The sequence below is a fragment of the Sciurus vulgaris genome (assembly GCF_902686455.1).
Source record: "Sciurus vulgaris genome assembly, chromosome: 5".
In the NCBI taxonomy this organism is placed as follows: Eukaryota; Metazoa; Chordata; class Mammalia; order Rodentia; family Sciuridae; genus Sciurus; species Sciurus vulgaris.
The window spans coordinates 49919522-49937600 of record NC_136465.1 but is presented as its reverse complement, the minus strand read 5'-3'; the positions used below and the strand labels follow the sequence as shown (position 1 = coordinate 49937600).

At 41.4% G+C, this 18079-nt stretch overlaps 1 protein-coding gene across 2 annotated transcripts in view; it reads left to right on the top strand.

Annotated features, from left to right (window-relative positions):
* LOC306661592 (uncharacterized protein) overlaps window positions 1-18079 on the top strand; it is a 182260-nt gene that overhangs the window by 122226 nt on the left and 41955 nt on the right. Inside the window, exons 4-5 of one of the 2 annotated variants that reach the window (XM_079140631.1) lie at window positions 1660-1877; window positions 3817-4851. In XM_079140631.1, coding sequence (XP_078996757.1) covers window positions 1660-1877; window positions 3817-4021 — 423 coding nt within the window. In that variant the 3' untranslated portion in view covers window positions 4022-4851. Of the gene's footprint in view, window positions 1-1659; window positions 1878-3816; window positions 4852-18079 lie in introns of those variants that run through there. The other variant, XM_079140632.1, reaches the window with a different exon arrangement.

Sequence of the window (18079 nt, the reverse complement as noted above, 5' to 3'; positions counted from 1 at the left end):
ACTACTTCAGTTACCACTCAGTTAATCCCTATTAAGGGATTAATTCACTGATTGGGTTAAGACTCTCACAACACAGTCATTTCTCCTCTGAACCTTCTTGCATTGTCTCATTGGGGGACACCTCACTTCCAAACCATAACCTCCTCCAGCTCCCTGAGTCTTGCACCCCTGGCACAACCACCGTCTCTCCCTATGACTAGGTGCCACTCGAGAGCAAGCACTATGTTATTTTTTGGATGCTGAAATTTTCTTTCTGTACTTTCTTCTCTCCTTCCCCTTCCTCTACCCATCTTCCACCAAGGTCTTAGAGGAGAGTGGGCTTTGAGTCTAAGGATCTCCACCTGTCATTCTTTCTTTTTAAAGAATTTTTAACTGGTACATAACAATTTATATATTTATGGGGATAGTGTGACAATTCAATACATGTTTGCAGTGAATAATGATCAAATAAATTTTCATCTTCTTAAACAGAAAACACCATTTTAGAAATTAGTGAGTAGGAGATGGATGAAAACATATCTCAATTAGGTTTTGGTTGACTCTATTTTTGGGAGAAAGAAAGTTCACCTGCATTCCCAAGAGTGTACAGTGATGCTAGTTCATGGCAGAATCCCCGCTGGCCAAGTGACTCAATCTAACACATTCTGCATCAGAAGAAACCACATTTGGTGATGACCCAGGTAGCAGCCACAGGGGGGTGATTTTAACCACATGTTGCTGTGAGATGCAGGATGGTGGGGGAAACCAGACTCAGAGAGGAGAGATGGGATTCCTCTCCCACCTCTGCCTTCCACACCTATGCTGCCTGGAGCAGGTCACTCCAGTTTTCTGAAACTCATCGAGTGAAGGAATGAGATTTCTCCTCTTGAAGACAAAGGACTGGACAGCCTCTCTGAGGCTCCTCTCAGCTCTAAGGAATTTGGGTCTATGAATTATACCTGGTTTTCTTTTGAGCATCAAACTTGTTCCACTCTGTCTGGGCTCCTGGGGGTTGGCAGAGACTATTCAGAACCATAAGAGGCACCATCTTTTCCTTATGGAGAATGGAAGGTGGTGCCTTCAGTCTTCCATAACCAGCATGACTTACAAAGAACAGAAAATTATTTCTCATGGTTCTGGAGGCTGGGAAGTCTAAAATCCAGGGCCTGCTTTCTGGTTCATAGGTGGCACCTTTCTGCTGTGTCCTCACATGGTGAACAGGGTGAGGGAGTTCTCTTGGGCTGCTTTTATAAGGGCACTAATCCCATTTCTGTGGGCTCCACCCTCACCACCTAATCACTTCCTACAGGTCTCACCTCCTAATACCATTCTCTTGAGGGCAAGGATCTCAAGGTATGAATTTTGGAGAGATACAAATATTCAGATCATGCAAGAATCTAAGGAATATGACTAATGAGAGGGGGGGAGAAGAAAGGTAAGAGGAAATTATGAGAGGGGAGAAGAGAAGAGAGGAAATGGGGGAAGGAGAAGGGGACAGAAGAGGAGTGGAATAGGAGGGAAGAGGTAGAAAGGGAGGGAAAGAAAATATACCCGGTGTCTCTAATAGGGCTTTTCTGGATGGGGCAGTTTGATTAAGGAGCCTTGGGCTGATCATTATTGGTGTCTTATTAAATCTCTATCAATTGCTGATTTTCTCTGATCTGGGAAAACTGTTTTCAGACATGTGTTACAGATCCCAGGGAGTCCCCAAGAAGAAAGATCAAATGGCTCTATATAGGTTCATTCCCATCACCAGAGCTGCAGCTCAAAGTATATCAAGGCACAGGAGTAATCCTAACATCTAGTGAGCGTTTCCATTTATTGAACATTCATAAACAGAGGACCCATCTTCAGCTCCTTAATGGGCTCTGCTCACTTCATTTTTACAATCCTATGGGGTAGGTACAATTATGATCCCCACTTTAGACCTGGCTTGCAAACTAACTTCCCCCAAATCACTTAGCTAATAACTAACAACACCTGCATGCATGTCTGTCTCGTTCCAGAGCTCAAACCAGAATGTACAACATGCTTTAGACTCCTTAAACAAAAATCTTTTTCTCCCTGGGACCAAATCCAGGCCAGACAGAGTGTAAGTGCTCACTGAATGAATGAAGAATTACGGAAGGGCAATGAGGTCAATGATTGCAGGACTGGTAAGAAAATTTATATCCTGTCCCAAGAATCAAATTTCTTTAATAGATTTTCAAGGCAAGCCCAAAAAACAGAAAGGGTCTGTTTTTCAGCAATGCCCATGCATAAATGCAATTTTTAATTTTTATTTTTGCAACCACAAAGGGCCCTGAGTTTCCCTTGTGTATGAGCTCAGCATCCTGAAATCTCTAAGAAGAACCAACCCAAGACTTCTTGGACCGTGGTGGCTTTCTTCCCAGCCCACCCACATTGTGATCTGCACCCCAGAGTTGTCCTCAAAGACATGCTAGGGAAATACATTTTGGAAGGAAGGAGGATCAGGAGCCCAGGGTCCAATTCCACATTTGGCATGGCCCCAAGGACACTGTAAATGTAGTCATAAATATGACTTCCAGTTGATTCTTTGGGACACTGATTTCAAAAGAGTTGTCACTCTTGTCTGTTTACCACACACCTCTTTGTAACAAGCTCTTCTTTTCTAGAATTTTTATATTTTTTTCCTGGCATTTTGTGTTTTGGTAATTGACTAGAAGAATGGTTCTATAACATAAATCAACAATGAAAAACAAATTACCCCTGCCTGCACCCTTTCATTCCTTTTTCATCAATCTCTAATGATATTTTTTGTATGATGACTAACCCAGACTGACGTCATTTATCAATTGATCTCGACGATGTACATTAGAAAATGCATTCTGCAGGCCCCAGCAGGGAGCCTTCCATGTGTGCCACATTGCTTTAGAAAACCTATTAGTGCAACAGAAATATTGAAAGCCCAGTCTTTGTGCTGAGAACGTTAGAACCGGTGCTAATTACTTTATTAATCATAAGGTGAAGCAGTAGTGCTTATGTCACGGCAGCTGTAAAATAAGTGGTTTTATGGCAAATGTAGTTAAAAGAAAGTGACAGGTTGGATTTATGGTATTCAGCTGTAGAAAGGAAGGAAGAGAATACAAAGGAAGGAAGGAAGGAAGGAAGGAAGGAAGGAAGGAAGGAAGGAAGGAAGGAAGGAAGGAAGGAAGGAAGGAAGGAAGGAGAAAAAAAGAAATCATAAATGCCAGCACTTTTCTTTCTTATATGTTCATTAAATGTATGCCACTAAACATCATTTGTAACCAGTCCTCTAGCAAGTTTATGTCCTAAGAGAATTTATTTTAAAATATAAATGAAAAATTAAGTTCACCTTTTTATTAAAAATAGATACAGCAAGTCAACATTTCACTTCCTGAGAGAAAGGAGAGAGACAGAGGGATCCTGGATCTGGGACCTGGAGGCTGCACTTGCATTTGGGATTCTGTCTATGTCTATTGGCACTTGTCATGTGAGGGCAGGAGAATTTAGTGGCTATGGTCCTGATTGAGGCCCCAGTGTAGCTGTAAGATAGGACTACTACTAACAAGATCATCACTTAGGACTACATTTGCATGTCCATGGTCATGTTAGATTTTGTTTTCCTTAAATTTAGAATTGTCTATGAGTAAGTTAATCTTGTACAATTACTTGTTTTTTTCTACTTGTTTGACTTTCACGTAAGTAAAGAAAATCAGGCTTTGTTGACATTTCACTTTCCATTGCAGATTAAAGCCATTTGTATGTGTACTTGTGTGTATGAGACATGAGTGCATTGCAGATACTTTATAGATTAATCTAGTAATTACTATAATTCTTTAATTCTCAAAACAGTTCTGTGTTCCAGATTGCAAGATCCTGTGGCTACACAGGCAACAAGGCTGTCATCTCAGAAGGCAACTATCCAAGTGACAATCTGGAATTCCAACTCAGAACTGCCAGATTTCAAAATCCCTCTTCACCTTATACCAGGACGTTTCCAACTAAAATACAAAGCAAATTTATTGAATATCAAGTGATGGCTGATTTCACAAAGTGAAATGGTGAAGCGTTATCTATTATTATCCTCATAGGTACACACGCAATGAAAGTAAGTTACCAAGGTCACATAGCTAGTGAGTGAATTCAAATCCCAAACTCTTAACAGGAGTCTTGGGCCATTACTTTTCCTTTTTCCTTCTTTGACACAGGAATTTCCTATATTGCCTAGTTCAACCTCAAACTCCTGGACTCAAGCTATCCTTCCACCTCAGTCTCCTGAGTAGTTGGGACTACAGGCACATACCACTTTGCTTGGCTTAGGGCCACTTCTTTATGGTCTCAGTAACCACTTCCACCAAATCATCAGCAGTCCCAGGAACTTTCTTTCTTGTAATAGATCCTTCCTGGCTAAAAGTAAAATTCATTTTCTTTGGCTTTGCCTTTTATGATAAATGGAAAAAAGCTCACTATCATCTTAGGTAATCTTATGCACAGTGTCAACTCTTCAAATCATCCTTCAGCAGATTAAACAATCCCAAATCACTGTGTTTTCTTTTTGTGGAGACAGTATCACTCGTCACTTCTGATCACACAGAATCAACACAGAGAAACCAGACAAAAGAAACTGCTTCCTAAAACAGAACATGCAATTTTTTTTTTATGTCACAGCTGGAGCTAGTATTGTTTCAAACAGATAGAAGGTGGAACTGAGAACTGAATTTGGATGAAGCTCTCAGATCAAGTAGGCACCCAACAAATGTTGGCATTCTCATCTCTCCTGGTCAGGCCTACTGGTCCCACACATGAGATCTGGAGAGGAGCCTTAGGAGCAGAGTGAGACTTAAGACAAACAGGTGGTATTAGGAGAATCTGGTAGCAGAACTTAGACACTGGAATTCTCCGGATGGGGACTGATACAAAGGGGTCAAGAAAAGACTTTAGCAGTGCCTTTTTTTTTTTTTTTTTTTTTTTTTTGGTGCCGAGGATTGAACCCAGGGCCTTGTGCATGCGAGGTAAGCACTCTACCAACTGAGCCATATCCCCAGCCCCAAGTATTTAGCAATACTACTGGGCTGTGATGGCGATCAGAAATAAGAGCCAGAGTGCAAATCCAAGCCAGGATTACCATCTTTCTCAATGTATTACTGAGCTGTTTGGGTCCTGTTACAGTTTTTAAATGTTTTCCCAAAAGTCCATGTGTGGATAGGGAGCTGCTATTAGGAGGTGCTGGAGCCTTTAAGAGATTGGAGCTAATGGAGGTCTTTAGGTCATTGGGGGCATCCAGTGGAAGGATATAGTGAGATCTCAATTTCTTCTTCTCACTCGCTTTTATGTCCCAGCCATGAGGTGCCTGGTTTTTCTTTGCTGTGCGTTCCCACCGTGGTGTGCTGTCTCACCCAAAGCAATGGGGCCAACCAATCATTGACTGAAACTTCTAAATCTATGAGCCAGAATAAACCTTTTCTTTTTTTATAAGTTGATTATCTGAGGAATTTGTCATAGTGTGGAAAGCTGACTAACAGAAGTCCTTAAATTCCTTTATGAGCATTATAAGTCCTGGGACCTAGGTTAAATTCAAGGCAGAGTCTGCTGTATAATTTTTGCAAAAATAAATTTGCAGGATTCTCATTCAGAAGTTACAAAAATTACAGTTAAAAGTTCTAAAATATAGAACTTGTTCTTTTCCTCCTAGTTTATTTATTATGCTAATTTTTAATTGGCTATTTAATATTATATTTCCTTCCAGATGTGGAGCTCACCCCTATAATCATAGAGACTCAGGAGGCTGAAGCAGGAGGATCATGGGTTCAAAGCCAGTCTCAGCAACTTATCAAGGCCCTAAGCAACTTATCAAGAACCTGTCTCTAAAATATTTTTAAAAGGCCTAGAGATGTGGCTCAGTAGTTAAGCACCCCTGGATTCAATCCCTGTTACAAAATATATATATATATTTCCTCCATCACAGGGATACTTTCAAGGGCTAGTATAAACTCTCATAAGCACCTGGTGATAGCTTGTGACTTAGTAGTGTGGCTCACCAGCTTTCAGGGCATCTTCTATCAGCCACCAGATCAAGGTGCCATACCCAGTCATTGTATTAGTCCATTTCCATTGCTATTACAAAATACCTGAATATGGTTACTTTATAAAGAGAAGAGATTTATTTAGCTCCTAGTTTGGGAGTCTGAAAGTCTAAGATTAGACAGTACCATCTGCTCAGCTCTGGTGAGGACCCCTTTGACTGAATTGCATCATAGTGGATGACATCATGGCAGAAGTATTTGTGAGAGGTAGAATCACATGTGAGACAGAAAGCCAGAGAGCTTTAGGGGTCAGGCTTGCTCACTTTCATAAGAACTATTTATTTTGCAAGAACAATATGGATCCCTTTTGAGGGCAATGACCCTAATGACATAATCACCTCCCAGTAGGCCCCCCTCTTAAAGGTGCCAACATATCTCACTACACTTACATGACCCTGGGGATATAGGACATCCAAACCACAACAGATATGGAAGCCAGCCCCAACTCATGGAGGACTCACGACTAACGGGATTGCAAATACACTAGTAGCAAATGTTTGGTACCTGGGATTTAGGTGGGAGTGGGGTGTTGTAAATGCTGGGATGTCTGCTGAAGAGTCACAATGCTGTCAACCCAGGATGGGGCAGTTGCCACCATGCCCTGCGCTGAGACACAATCCTGATCTTCCCAGCATTCCTGTCTGTGCATAGGTTCCCACTGGGGACAATGAATGATAGCAGGTGAGGACCTTTCACCCCCACCCTGTCTCCAACATAAGTAATCCCACTGCCACCCCAGGAAGAAGGCAGTATTGATTGCCAGGAGGAAGAAGGGGAGGTTGGGTGGGGGCAGGATACCTGGACCAGAAGGCAGCCAAGGACCCATCCCAGGGAGTGAGAGAGATGGAGGTTGGACTGGGATGTTTGGGGGAACTGAGGCTCCAAGGTCCCAGTGCATGCTCTACTTTCCCATCAGACTTCAGTTACACAATAGAAGTTCAGCTCTGGGCTCCAGACAATTGCAGTTGTCACATACCATGAAGCTGGCCTAGATTTGAGGTGTGGCCTCAGAAACTCCACAAGCATAGATACTGGAAAGTGATAGGGCTGGAACTCCAGGCAGGCCATGACAGTGTGAATTTTTAATTCATGCTTTCTATTTATGTGTTCCATGGCTTTCCCTGACTTGGTGTGTCATCCTTCTCTAGATTTTTTCATGCTCTATTAATACTGGTTCTGTTGCTATTTAGGTATCTGACTCTGGACAGACATTAATATCTCTGACCTTTAGTCTCTGCTCCCCTTTTAGCGTTCACATTCCTTGATGCCACTAACTTATAGGGTTTGGAAATCTCATATTGGATATTGAGTCAGATGACATCCTGGGTAGATCATTCTGTCCCTGGTCTGTCTGTCCTTCTGTGTTTTTATAAAGGGGCCACCAGAATTGTCCAATATCTCATTCACATGTGCAAGGCTGCTTTTTAGATTATGTTTCAGGAAGGTGAGGCCTCTGTGCCTTGATTGATTATTTAATGATCAACAGGGGAAGGAAAACCCAGCTTGACCCACCTCTTGTTAAGAAGTAATGTCATGCCACTTCAAGGGGCTATAAAAGGTAGTTCACACTATGGGCACAGATTCAAAGCCTGAGAGGGGTGGCCAGTTCAGTATGCATCCAGAAGTCACAGATGGATAAGCATCTGATTGTTCCACTGTAGCCCGGCTGTGTGACCACAAGCCAGCCACTTTCCCTCTTGTCCTCAGTTTTCCATTTTTTTAAAATAAAGAGCATGGAATACCATGAGTTCTTCCTAAGCTCAAAAATGTAATGTTTTATGTCTGTGAACTTCCATCTTCTCAGGGGCCACAGTGTATTGGGGATGGCAGGCTTCCCACGTCTCCCAGGCTTTATTTCCCAAGGCAGCTCAGGACACATCTCTGAGGTCTGTGGGAAAAGGAGAGGCATGAAGGCACCCTTGGGGCTCTGTATGCGCCTCCCAGGCTCTCAGGCCCAAGGGCTGGCAGTATCTTCAATGGCACTGATGAATGCCTGCAGTAGGGAACCATCTTCAGGTGAAATTGTCATAAATGGACACGTGAGAAAAGTCCCAAGTGAGTCAGAGCCTGCCCAGGCCCCCCACCTTGAAGCAGCTTTCTGAGAAGACTGCCACTACTTCTCTTGCCCCTGGGGGCAAGGTTGTTCTGCAGATCACTGCCAAGTTCATTATTGGAACAATTCAAAGATGCCAGCAGTTAATTATATACTGAAGAAGCTCCTCACATGAGCCTCTACTCAGCTCTCTTTTTCAACCCTTTGAAAAGACGTAATCATCCATTATAGTCATCACCAGCTTTGTTACTTTTTGTGACTCTAATTGGCACTTTTCTTTTAGACAATGAGGTATAGTGGAAAATATGCTCGTCTAGGAGCCAGAGGCCTGGTGTTCTAGTTCTGGGTCTATTAATACTTCAATGTGTAACTCCAAGCAAGTCCCTCTACCTTTGGGGGACTTTCTCCAATCAAATGACAGGGTTGGAGTGGATTTAGCTAAGCTCCGCTCCTATTGGAGATTTTGGTATTCTCCTCCATGATGGAAATACCCAGCAGTAGGTTGCTTATCAAGGGAAACACAGAAAAGTAAGCATGTGCTCTGGTCTTGGCCTTCAGAAAGCTCCTGGAGTTGGGGACAACAGGTGGACAAACAGAAGTACATCCTAATGCAGCACCCCAAGTGTTACTGAAGTTTAAGGGGTCAGGGACACAGAGATTTGTTTTGCTAACTGGAGCAAGAGGAAAGAGGCCACTGTGGCTGGAGCAGAGTATCATGTTGGGAGAAGGGCTTGTTGAGGCTGCAAGGAAGGGCAGAGCCAGATGACCAAGGATCTCAAATAAAGGTGTTTTATTCAGCTTTTTTGCTGTGGTGACTAAAAGACTTGGCCAGGAGGAAGAGTTTATTTGGGGGTTATGGTTTCAGAGGTCTCAATCCAAAGACAACTGGCTCCTTTCCTTGGGACTTGAGGTGAAACAGAACAACATGGTGGAAGAATGTGGCAGAGAGGAGCAATTCACATGATGAACAGGAAGCAGAGAGAGAGAGAGAGAGAGAGAGAGAGAGAGAGGGAGAGATCTCCACTCACCAGATACAAAAGATATACCGCAAAAGTCACGCCCCCCAATGACCCACATACTCCTGTCACGCCCTTCAGTTACTCAATAAATCCCACCAGGGGATTAATTCACCAATTGGGTTAAGGGTCTCATAACCCAATCAGTTCTCCCCCGAATTTTCTTGCATTGTCTCACATGTGAGCTTTTGGGGGACACCTCACATCCAAACCATAACAAAAGGCAAGAGAGTTTGGACTTCATCAGCAAAAACAGAGCAATGTAAACATTTGATTAGAGGAGTTAAAACACGAGATAGACTACTTAGAAATGTGCCTGTTAGGAATGTGTTTGGTTGCACCGACCACAGTGCTCTTAGATGCCTAAGGATAGACTTGTCTATTTAACAAAGCATCAGGATGTGGCAGGTGCTGGTGTTGTTTCAGAACTTAGGTGATGTCAGAGCTATTTCCACAATTTTCTTGACCTTTTACTCATGGTCACAAGACAGCGGACATAGCTCATGCTCATGTCTGCATATAAGGGAGAAGAAAAAGTAAAAGTAGTGAGTGTTATAGCAGTTAAACTTTTTCCTTTATATCACAGAAATTCTTCAAAGAAGTCTTCAAACCAGACCTCCTAAAAGGAAATAGAACTAGACTTCTGTTTCTTAAGGACCATAATTTGTCTTTGTGGTATCCTAGCCACCAAGAGGTTTCCAGACCTCTATAGAAGCTATTTCTGACCTGCTTTCTCTTGCAGCCTCTTGCTCTGCATTATATATTGATCGTGTTGATTTGTTTGGTTGGATTTTTTGGTAGCAAACTGGAAGCATCTTTAGAAACTTCCCACCTTTTTATTCCAAGCAGTTGACACTGTGCTGGCTTCGCAGTGATAATTCATTCATGATTATGAGTGTGATTTGAACTAGGTGGCAGTGAACTGCCTGCCTGTTACTTTTCTCAAATAACCAAATGCTTAATGTATTCGCCAGAATTTTGTTTTATTATTCTGGCCTTATTCCAACACATTTCATAGCAGTCATTAAACTATATATTCTTGGGTTTGAACTTATAAAACTTTATTGTCTTAATACATTTATTATCATCCATTTGAAGCTTAAGTCCTGAAGTAGCTACATCTTAGCTATGTAACTGCACCTACCTATTGGTAGAAACCACATCACACAAGATGGTGATCTTCCGGTGACAGATTCAATTACTTTACCAGGCCTGTACAACCTCCAGCAATAGTAGATGACTATAGTGGGTTTTGCTTTTTATTGAATGACCATAAAATATTCTTAGCTTGCTTCAATAACTTATCTTGCTTCATCCATAAATTTCTTCATCTCAATTGCGTGTATCCTATTAAAGAGCAGGAAGCCTCTGGATTTCTATTTTTGGACAGGTTTATTTGTGAGTATTCTCCCACCCTCTCATGCTTCCCCTTTATAAGTTTTTTTTTTTTTTTTTTTTTTTTTTTTTGGTATAAAATTGGTTACTTTTACTGACCATTACTACAGGCTGAATTCTTCAGCATAAATCATCCACTTGTAATTTGGGAGCCATATACATTGTTGATGTGAGTCTTATTCCCTTCTCTCCTTTTAAGTCTAGAGAGTGGCCTCTCTTGTAGGTTTATAGTGAGATCTTGTCTTCAATCCTTAAACATAGCAGATGCTCTTTTTTAAAGTATAATGAACCACTTTACATCCTTATATTTTCTCTATTTCTCAGTTAACTTAATATTTTCTTCAATTCATGAACTAAGTCTTAATTCTTATTTTTTCCATTGATCCAGGACTAAAGTGAATGTTTCTTTATGTCTAGCACCGTATGGATTGTTATTACTATGGGTAAAGATTATTCACACATTCTAATATGCATATTAATTTCCCTGTGATACAGAATTGGTCCCTACAGAATTGTGCCTCATTAAGGGACATTGTAACCTCATATGCGTTCTAAGTGATGGCCTAAATATAGTCAATGCCCCACCACTGCTGATGTCTCCATGCTGGAAATGACAGCAAACCGCAGTTGGATATTTCTGAGGGGGGAGCATCAAAACCAAATAGCCCTGACCCCTGTGAGATCTGATTGTTCATAAAGCAGATTTCTGTGGTCCAAACCATGCCTCTGATACTCGGGGATTGTTGTAATGGAAACCTCTTACTGTGCTGGTTGCAGGGATTAGAGATGGTGTGGCTTGGGGAAGAAACACACCTCCCTTGGCCTTCTATATATTCTCTCACTTGAAGTTGGCTGTGTTTCTGCTTCTGACAACCCAGCACAGAATTCCAAATTTCTCTGGGCTTGGAGAGCAATGGTTTGGGTTGAACCTCTCAGCAAAATCAATTCTGTTTCTCAATGAATTGAAGAATCACTTAACAATTTTCATGAATGAAATTTGTTTTGCCTGATATGTGGAACCAAGTTTTCACAGACAGTGCTGAAGGGCAGACTGAAAATCCCATGTCTGACTGTCTGTCCCTGTTTCCCTGAGTTTATGATCTAGAGGTTGCTCAGTAGAGACTCTTGATCCAGACCCCTCCCATTTGTCACCCTGCTCAGAGACCACACAGGCACAGAGGCGGCTTGGTGGTTGGCCCTGTCTGGTTTTGCATGTAATAATTTTGGAAACATCCTTCTGCAAAGAGCCCAAAGCCTGCATGTTTTAACTCCCGAGTGATAGTGTCTTGTTTTGACAGTTGAAATCAGGCATTCACATCTGTGCAAAGTAGTATTCACTGGACATTGAGGAATGTGCATGAAATCATAAAGACAGGTTGTAAAGGCAAATTTTGATAGCCTCCATCTAGAATTGTTATGCCTCTTTTCTGTTTTTCTTTTGAATAGAGGATAAATGGGAAAGACATGCACCTAATACAATTCATTCTTTGGTGAGGCATTTGTAAATGGGCTGCTCTCGGTCCACACAGGTATCATCTCAGGTATGTTGGTCTTATTTTTCTAAGACAGTAACCAGTCAGTCTCCCTGTGGGCTTCCACCCACATCAGTCAGGGTGAAAACTCTCTTAATAGGTTCTTGATATTCTTCATATTTTTTTTTCACTATTTTTTGTGGACACCGATATAAGTCCATGGTTTGGAGTAAAAGAAAGTAAGAAAGAGAGAACCAACGTTTGTTGAGCAACTATGATGAGCTACACTTCTCATGCATCATCTTGTTTAATCTACCCCCAATTTCTAATAGTAGAGACGGTTGCAGTCATGGCCCCAGTCCACACAGAGACTAGAGTCACAGCCAGATGTGCTTGAACCGAAACCCCATCCAGAATCTGGAACCTCATGTGGCCTAAAAGGTAAAGCATTGAATTTACTTTTTATAGTGATTTATTTTGTGCACATATACCAACATGTATGTGTAAACTACTCTCCCTTTGATGATGGCATTTTATTGTGGCAGTGTGTAACCTATGTTCTTCAAATATTAAAAAATACTCAAGCTTTGAAAATAAGTACTCAAACAAGCTTTGAAAATTTACTCATAGTCAGCTTCCTAGATATTTCTATGACTCTAACACATCCCATTTCTTTTCTTTCTTTCTTTCTTTCTTTCTTTCTTTCTTTCTTTCTTTCTTTCTTTCTTTTTGTTTTTGTTTTTGTTTTTGTTTTTGTTTTTGTTTCTGTTTTTTGAAGTCCGAGGGACTGAGCCTGGGACCTTGGGCATGCTAGTATGCACCACTGAACTTCACCTGAGCCCCTAGTTCCATTTCTTATGTGGCAGAAAGATTCTGTAGTTGGGTACAAATAGGGTCATCCTGTTGATTTCAGGTCATGTAGACCTGTACCTACTTCTTCAGAGGACAGGCTTAAGAGCAAAACCCTCTTCCAGGATAAAACTACCTTGTGAGAATGGAGAGGACCAAGTGGCAGACATACTCATCTTTAGGTTCCTCTACAGACTTGCTACATCTCCAAGCCTGGGCTCCCTTGGCATCTTCTCCACCCCACAACCCCTACTGCACTATAGCACATATGTAGTCACATTTAGATCAATTACACCCTTGACTCTCAGCTGCCATTAGTTGATGCAGTCAGTAATTTAACAGGCATCAAAAGGCTGGTTGAAAACAACATTTGATGAACATAGGACAGATCTTTCTCCTGTCCTACCTCAATCCTTAATTTTCTATTTTGGCTAATCTTCAGAGGAACAAATCCCAGACTTTCAACTGCAACACACTTTAGATTCATCCTCCATCCATATGAAGTCCTGGTGGAGGGGCAAGCCCGTGGAAGAATGACTTTTGGTATGGTGGAGCCTGACTGTCAGTGTGGGGTAAATACTACTCAGACAAGCTTGATACTGCTTGATGGGGCCGAGTGAGTGGCGCCATATGGCAAGGCTGTCATCATTAATAACAGCTGTCGTGTCAGGAATAAAAAGGTGTCTGTGTACAGTGATGGGGGGAGGGAATTTAAAAATACATTATGGAATCCTTTGGGAGAGAAAAGGAACAAAAATGCAGTCAAAATGTGCCTTAACCCATTCTCTCTCGCACTTGGCCCTGCCAAGAACGGAGGTGAAATCCTTGCAGAGGAAACACAACATTTCTTTATGACTGGGCTGCACTGCTCTTGCAGCAAAAGACTCAGAGTCAACTCCTGTGATTTTCATGCTAGCTTCCTGGGATGTCACAGACTGGGGGTCAGGATATTGTGAGGTTGTCCTCAGGTCTATACTTGGTACATGAGCCAAGAAGGGCTGAACCTGAGACCATGAACCAAAGACTGGGATCAGAGGACAAGCTGCAGTTCAAGTCCTGAAATGTGAGCCATCTCTGAGTTTCTGGGGACAAGGAGTTGAAGCAGGCTCATTTCTAAGGAGCAGATCAGGGGTCCTGACAAATAGTCCGTGGGCTCTTTCGTTTTGGTCCAACTGGCATGGACAAAATGAAGTGCCTTACATAAGAATAGGAGTAGCTCCATGGTCTTTGGACAGGACGGAGAACTGTCATGAAAATCCTAAGAGGCCGTGTGCAACCAGGGTAGTATGTGTGAGGAGGTGGGGATGCTCTTGCCTGAGAGCCAGCCTTGGGCCCACCTGCATTGCCATGGCAACAGCGATGGGTGAGGGAGCATTTTTAGGCTCCTTCTCGTGTGAGTGCCTTAGGTCTTTTAAAATACCTGCAGGCTTCTGCACCTACCCACCACTTCTCTGAATCACTGCACGGGTTCTGGAAAACACTCCCTCCCACCCTGAATCTTGGCAAGCTCAGGGAATGAAGAAAGGGGTATAGGGGGTTGGGGAACAGCTTTTCAACGTTTTGCTTTGGAATGTCAATTTAAGAGCCTAGAAAATGTGACTTTGAAGTGTTATTGCCCCAATCCCCTTCATCCACCTAAAATGAGACAATGTGAAGGGCCTTCTAAACAGCTCAGTGAGGTGTAAGGGAATTGGGAGGTTGGAGATTCCACTCCCAACTGTTTAGCAGTGCCACCTTGGCTCAGAGGATGACAATCTCTCTTTCCCCGGTCATCTCTGTAAACATGGACACTGGACTACCTGGCCACAAAGAGTCCTTCCAGCTCCAGCATTTTGTGTGTCTTGATTGGGCTTCTCCTTGGCTAATCGTGGCCGGTTGAGGAACACAGCACCTGTCCCGTTTTTCATTGCCAAGAACTTGCAAATCCAAGCCAAGCAAGCTGCATTGTCAGTTCCAGCCAGCAGGAGTCCGGAGCCAGGACTCAAACCAAACAGGGTGCCAAGAACCCGAAAAACACTGATGCAAGTGCTCAACTCCCAAATTACATTTTAAAAAACCAAACTTAGAAACTAAGAACCAAATGTGTGTGCTTTAAAAATAAAACAAGCCACTTTTTGAACTAGTTAGAACCAGAATCGGTTCTTTATATTTTTGAAAACTTCAATTTGAACACCAAAATATCCTCTGGACTGAATCAAATAGATATTCCCAACTGTTTTGGTCGCTGGTTAAAAACAGAGCGGCAAGCAGGCAAGCATATAGATAAAAAAGAAAAAGGCTCAACATTTAGAATGAGAGTTTGTTTGGAGCTAAATCAGAAGAAGGAATTTTTAGTACATGTTAGTCAAGCAACCCTTCTATAACCAACCGGGAGAATGCTGGTGAATGCTATCATCCAAATAGCCATGTATCTACCAAGGTTCACCGTTGTGAGTCTACAGTTCCCACCTGCCTCTGTCTCTCTTTCCTCCTCTTCATCTCTGCTCCTAGCATTATTTCTGGGGCATTGAAAGGACCACAGACCACATTATGAAAGCACTGATGGTTAATCACCAGGAATTTCTGCGGAACTAGATGTGCCCAAAGCTCACACGAAAGCTGATCCCTGTGATTTGCCTGGCAATAGCAGGGACTGCCCAGGGCTTACAGCGCATGTGATCTGGGTCTCATACCTAACTTAATCTGGGGTATTTTACAAAAAGAGATCAATCTGATGAATTAACCCCCTCCCCAATGATGGCACAGCAGAGGTGCTGCTGAAAATGGACAAATCCCTGGAGAATAAATTGCACCGCCTCAGGACTGAGTTGGCAAGTTTGTTTGTGTGGTGCTTCTAATATCAGGAAATCCTGGTTTTCCAGAGCTTCCTTGTTTGAATGTTTATTGTTTGTGATTTCCTTGGACTTGGCTCTCATCTCTTATCTTTCCCTGTTATAGGGCAATTGATCTTGAACTTGGTAAACTCCATAACTAAGTGGGACATTCTCTGGGAGTAAATATCACCTTCTGTTTTGTATCTTGTCACAATTCCCAACTTAGAGGTTGGTGTGTAACTTAATGAAAAGCAGATAAAATGGCTGAGCTTGGTCTCTAAAGTGACCCCTTTCTCCAGGAAGCTGTCTGAACCTTCCCCAAGACAGGGAAATAGGACCTTTGCCTATGATCCTGCCCTTTCCTCTGTCCAGAACTTGTTCTAAATACAGGTGGCCCTTAAATCTTCTTGTCAGACCGAACCCTGTGACAGAAAGTTCTGTCTGACTTGTCTGGTGCCTAGTGCAGGGCATGGCAGAGGTGGGGTGTTCTAGGAGTTCAGAACTCTTCAGAAAGTTTAAATAAAATAATATAGCATTTGAATATAATGTATGCACATCTCCCTGTGTATTTCAAATCATCTTCAGATTATTTATATCTAATGCAATGAAAATTCTACGTAAATAATTTTCTATATTATTGAGAGATTAAAGACCAGAAAAAAAATTTTGCTATAGAGCAACACAATCTTGTTAATGTCCTATTTCAAAGACATTACATCGCCATGGCTATAATAAGAATAGTTCACATCTGTGAGCTCTAAACTGTGTAGCGCATCATCACATGTGTGTGGTTTTTTTAACTTAGTTTTTTCTTCTATCAAAATTACACATGCTTATACTTTAAAAAACCAGATCATCTTCCAAGGTTAGGAAAAATATTAACTCACACTCTCCTTAAGTTTTTCATACCCCAGAAACAGTCATTTTTAATTCTCTTAGTGAATCTTGAGTCATTAACCTCCATGTCTTTATGTAGTGTGCTTGTATTGCTATTGAATTTATTAGAACTTCTTACTCTATAGAGTGAGAATGTAGTTTCCTTTTATTCTTTTATTCCCAACACATACACACACACACACTCTCTCTCTCTGCAACCCCCAGCACACCATGCACACCCTTCCTGGATATCCCATTTTTTAATATGATATTTATATTGTAAATTTGGTCCAATGCAATAGTCATTTTTTGCATATTAGGGATGTGTGATTGCTTTATCAAATTAAGCCATGTAGTAAACTATGATTACAGTAGCTTCCCATGTCTTTAGGTTCTGCATTGATGGATTCATTCAACTTATGGCAGATCAAAAATGCAGGGAAAGCATTGCACCTGTACTGAACATGTGCAGAATTTTCTTCTTGTCTTTAATCTCCAAATAATATAGCAAACTGTTTACATAAAATTTTCATTGTGTTAGATATTATAAGTACTCTAGAGATTATTTGAAGTATATGGGAAGATGTGGGAAGATGTGCATAGGTTATATGCAAGTGCTATATCATTTTATTTAAAGAACTTGAGCATCTGTGGATCTGTGGGGGTCCTGGAACCACTACCCTGAGGTTACCAAGAGATGACTATATTTTGCTGCATATTTTGTTTTGTTTTGTTTTCCTGAAGTTAATAATTAGCTCAGATTTTATCTGTGTATGTGTCTTTATGGGTTGTATTTTATAATTTCTATAATTTAACATTAAGTCAACCTTAGACTCTCTTTGCGTTGCAAATTTCTCAGTACTTTCAAGCAGATGACCTATTCCTTGAATCTCACTTTAAGAAAATTGAATGTCCCTTCTTCGTGTTTTGTAAGGTGGGGAATAAGAAGTTTAACTTTTTTTCCGAGGATTCCATGAGGCTAAATTGGGTTTTAAATTTCCTAAGGTAGGATGAGAGTTGGTCTAAGTTTGCATAGTATTCTGTTTAATATTGAAATGGTTTTTCTGTCCACCAGCCTCTAAAGGTTCCTAGAACTTTCTAGTGTAAGGCCTATCTGCAAAAACACTTGTGGAAAAATAAGTCTTATAAGCTATAAGTATAAAAGCAGATGTATCCTTCCTGTCTCACCTTCTTACCAGACTGCACATACTTCATCTTTTTATCCTAAATAAGTCACAACTAAACTGAAGATTGAATCTTTGAATATACATATTACAATTGAAGTATCTACTACCTTGGTCAAGGATGACATTCTGGTATAGGGCTGGATTCTATAAAGTGAAATGGTTTGTGCCTTTTTAAAGTGTTATTTTCTATTGAAAATATATAAGCTCACCCTTAGAACCATAGGATTTTAGCACCTTTTCCACAATCTCCTCCCACATAAGGAATAAATGCACTTAGGTTTCAAATTTCAAGAAGCAGGGCAGCATGCTGATGAATCTTAACCTGCTTGAGTCCTAAAAGCTAGTCAGAGAGGAAAAAATGAACCAATACA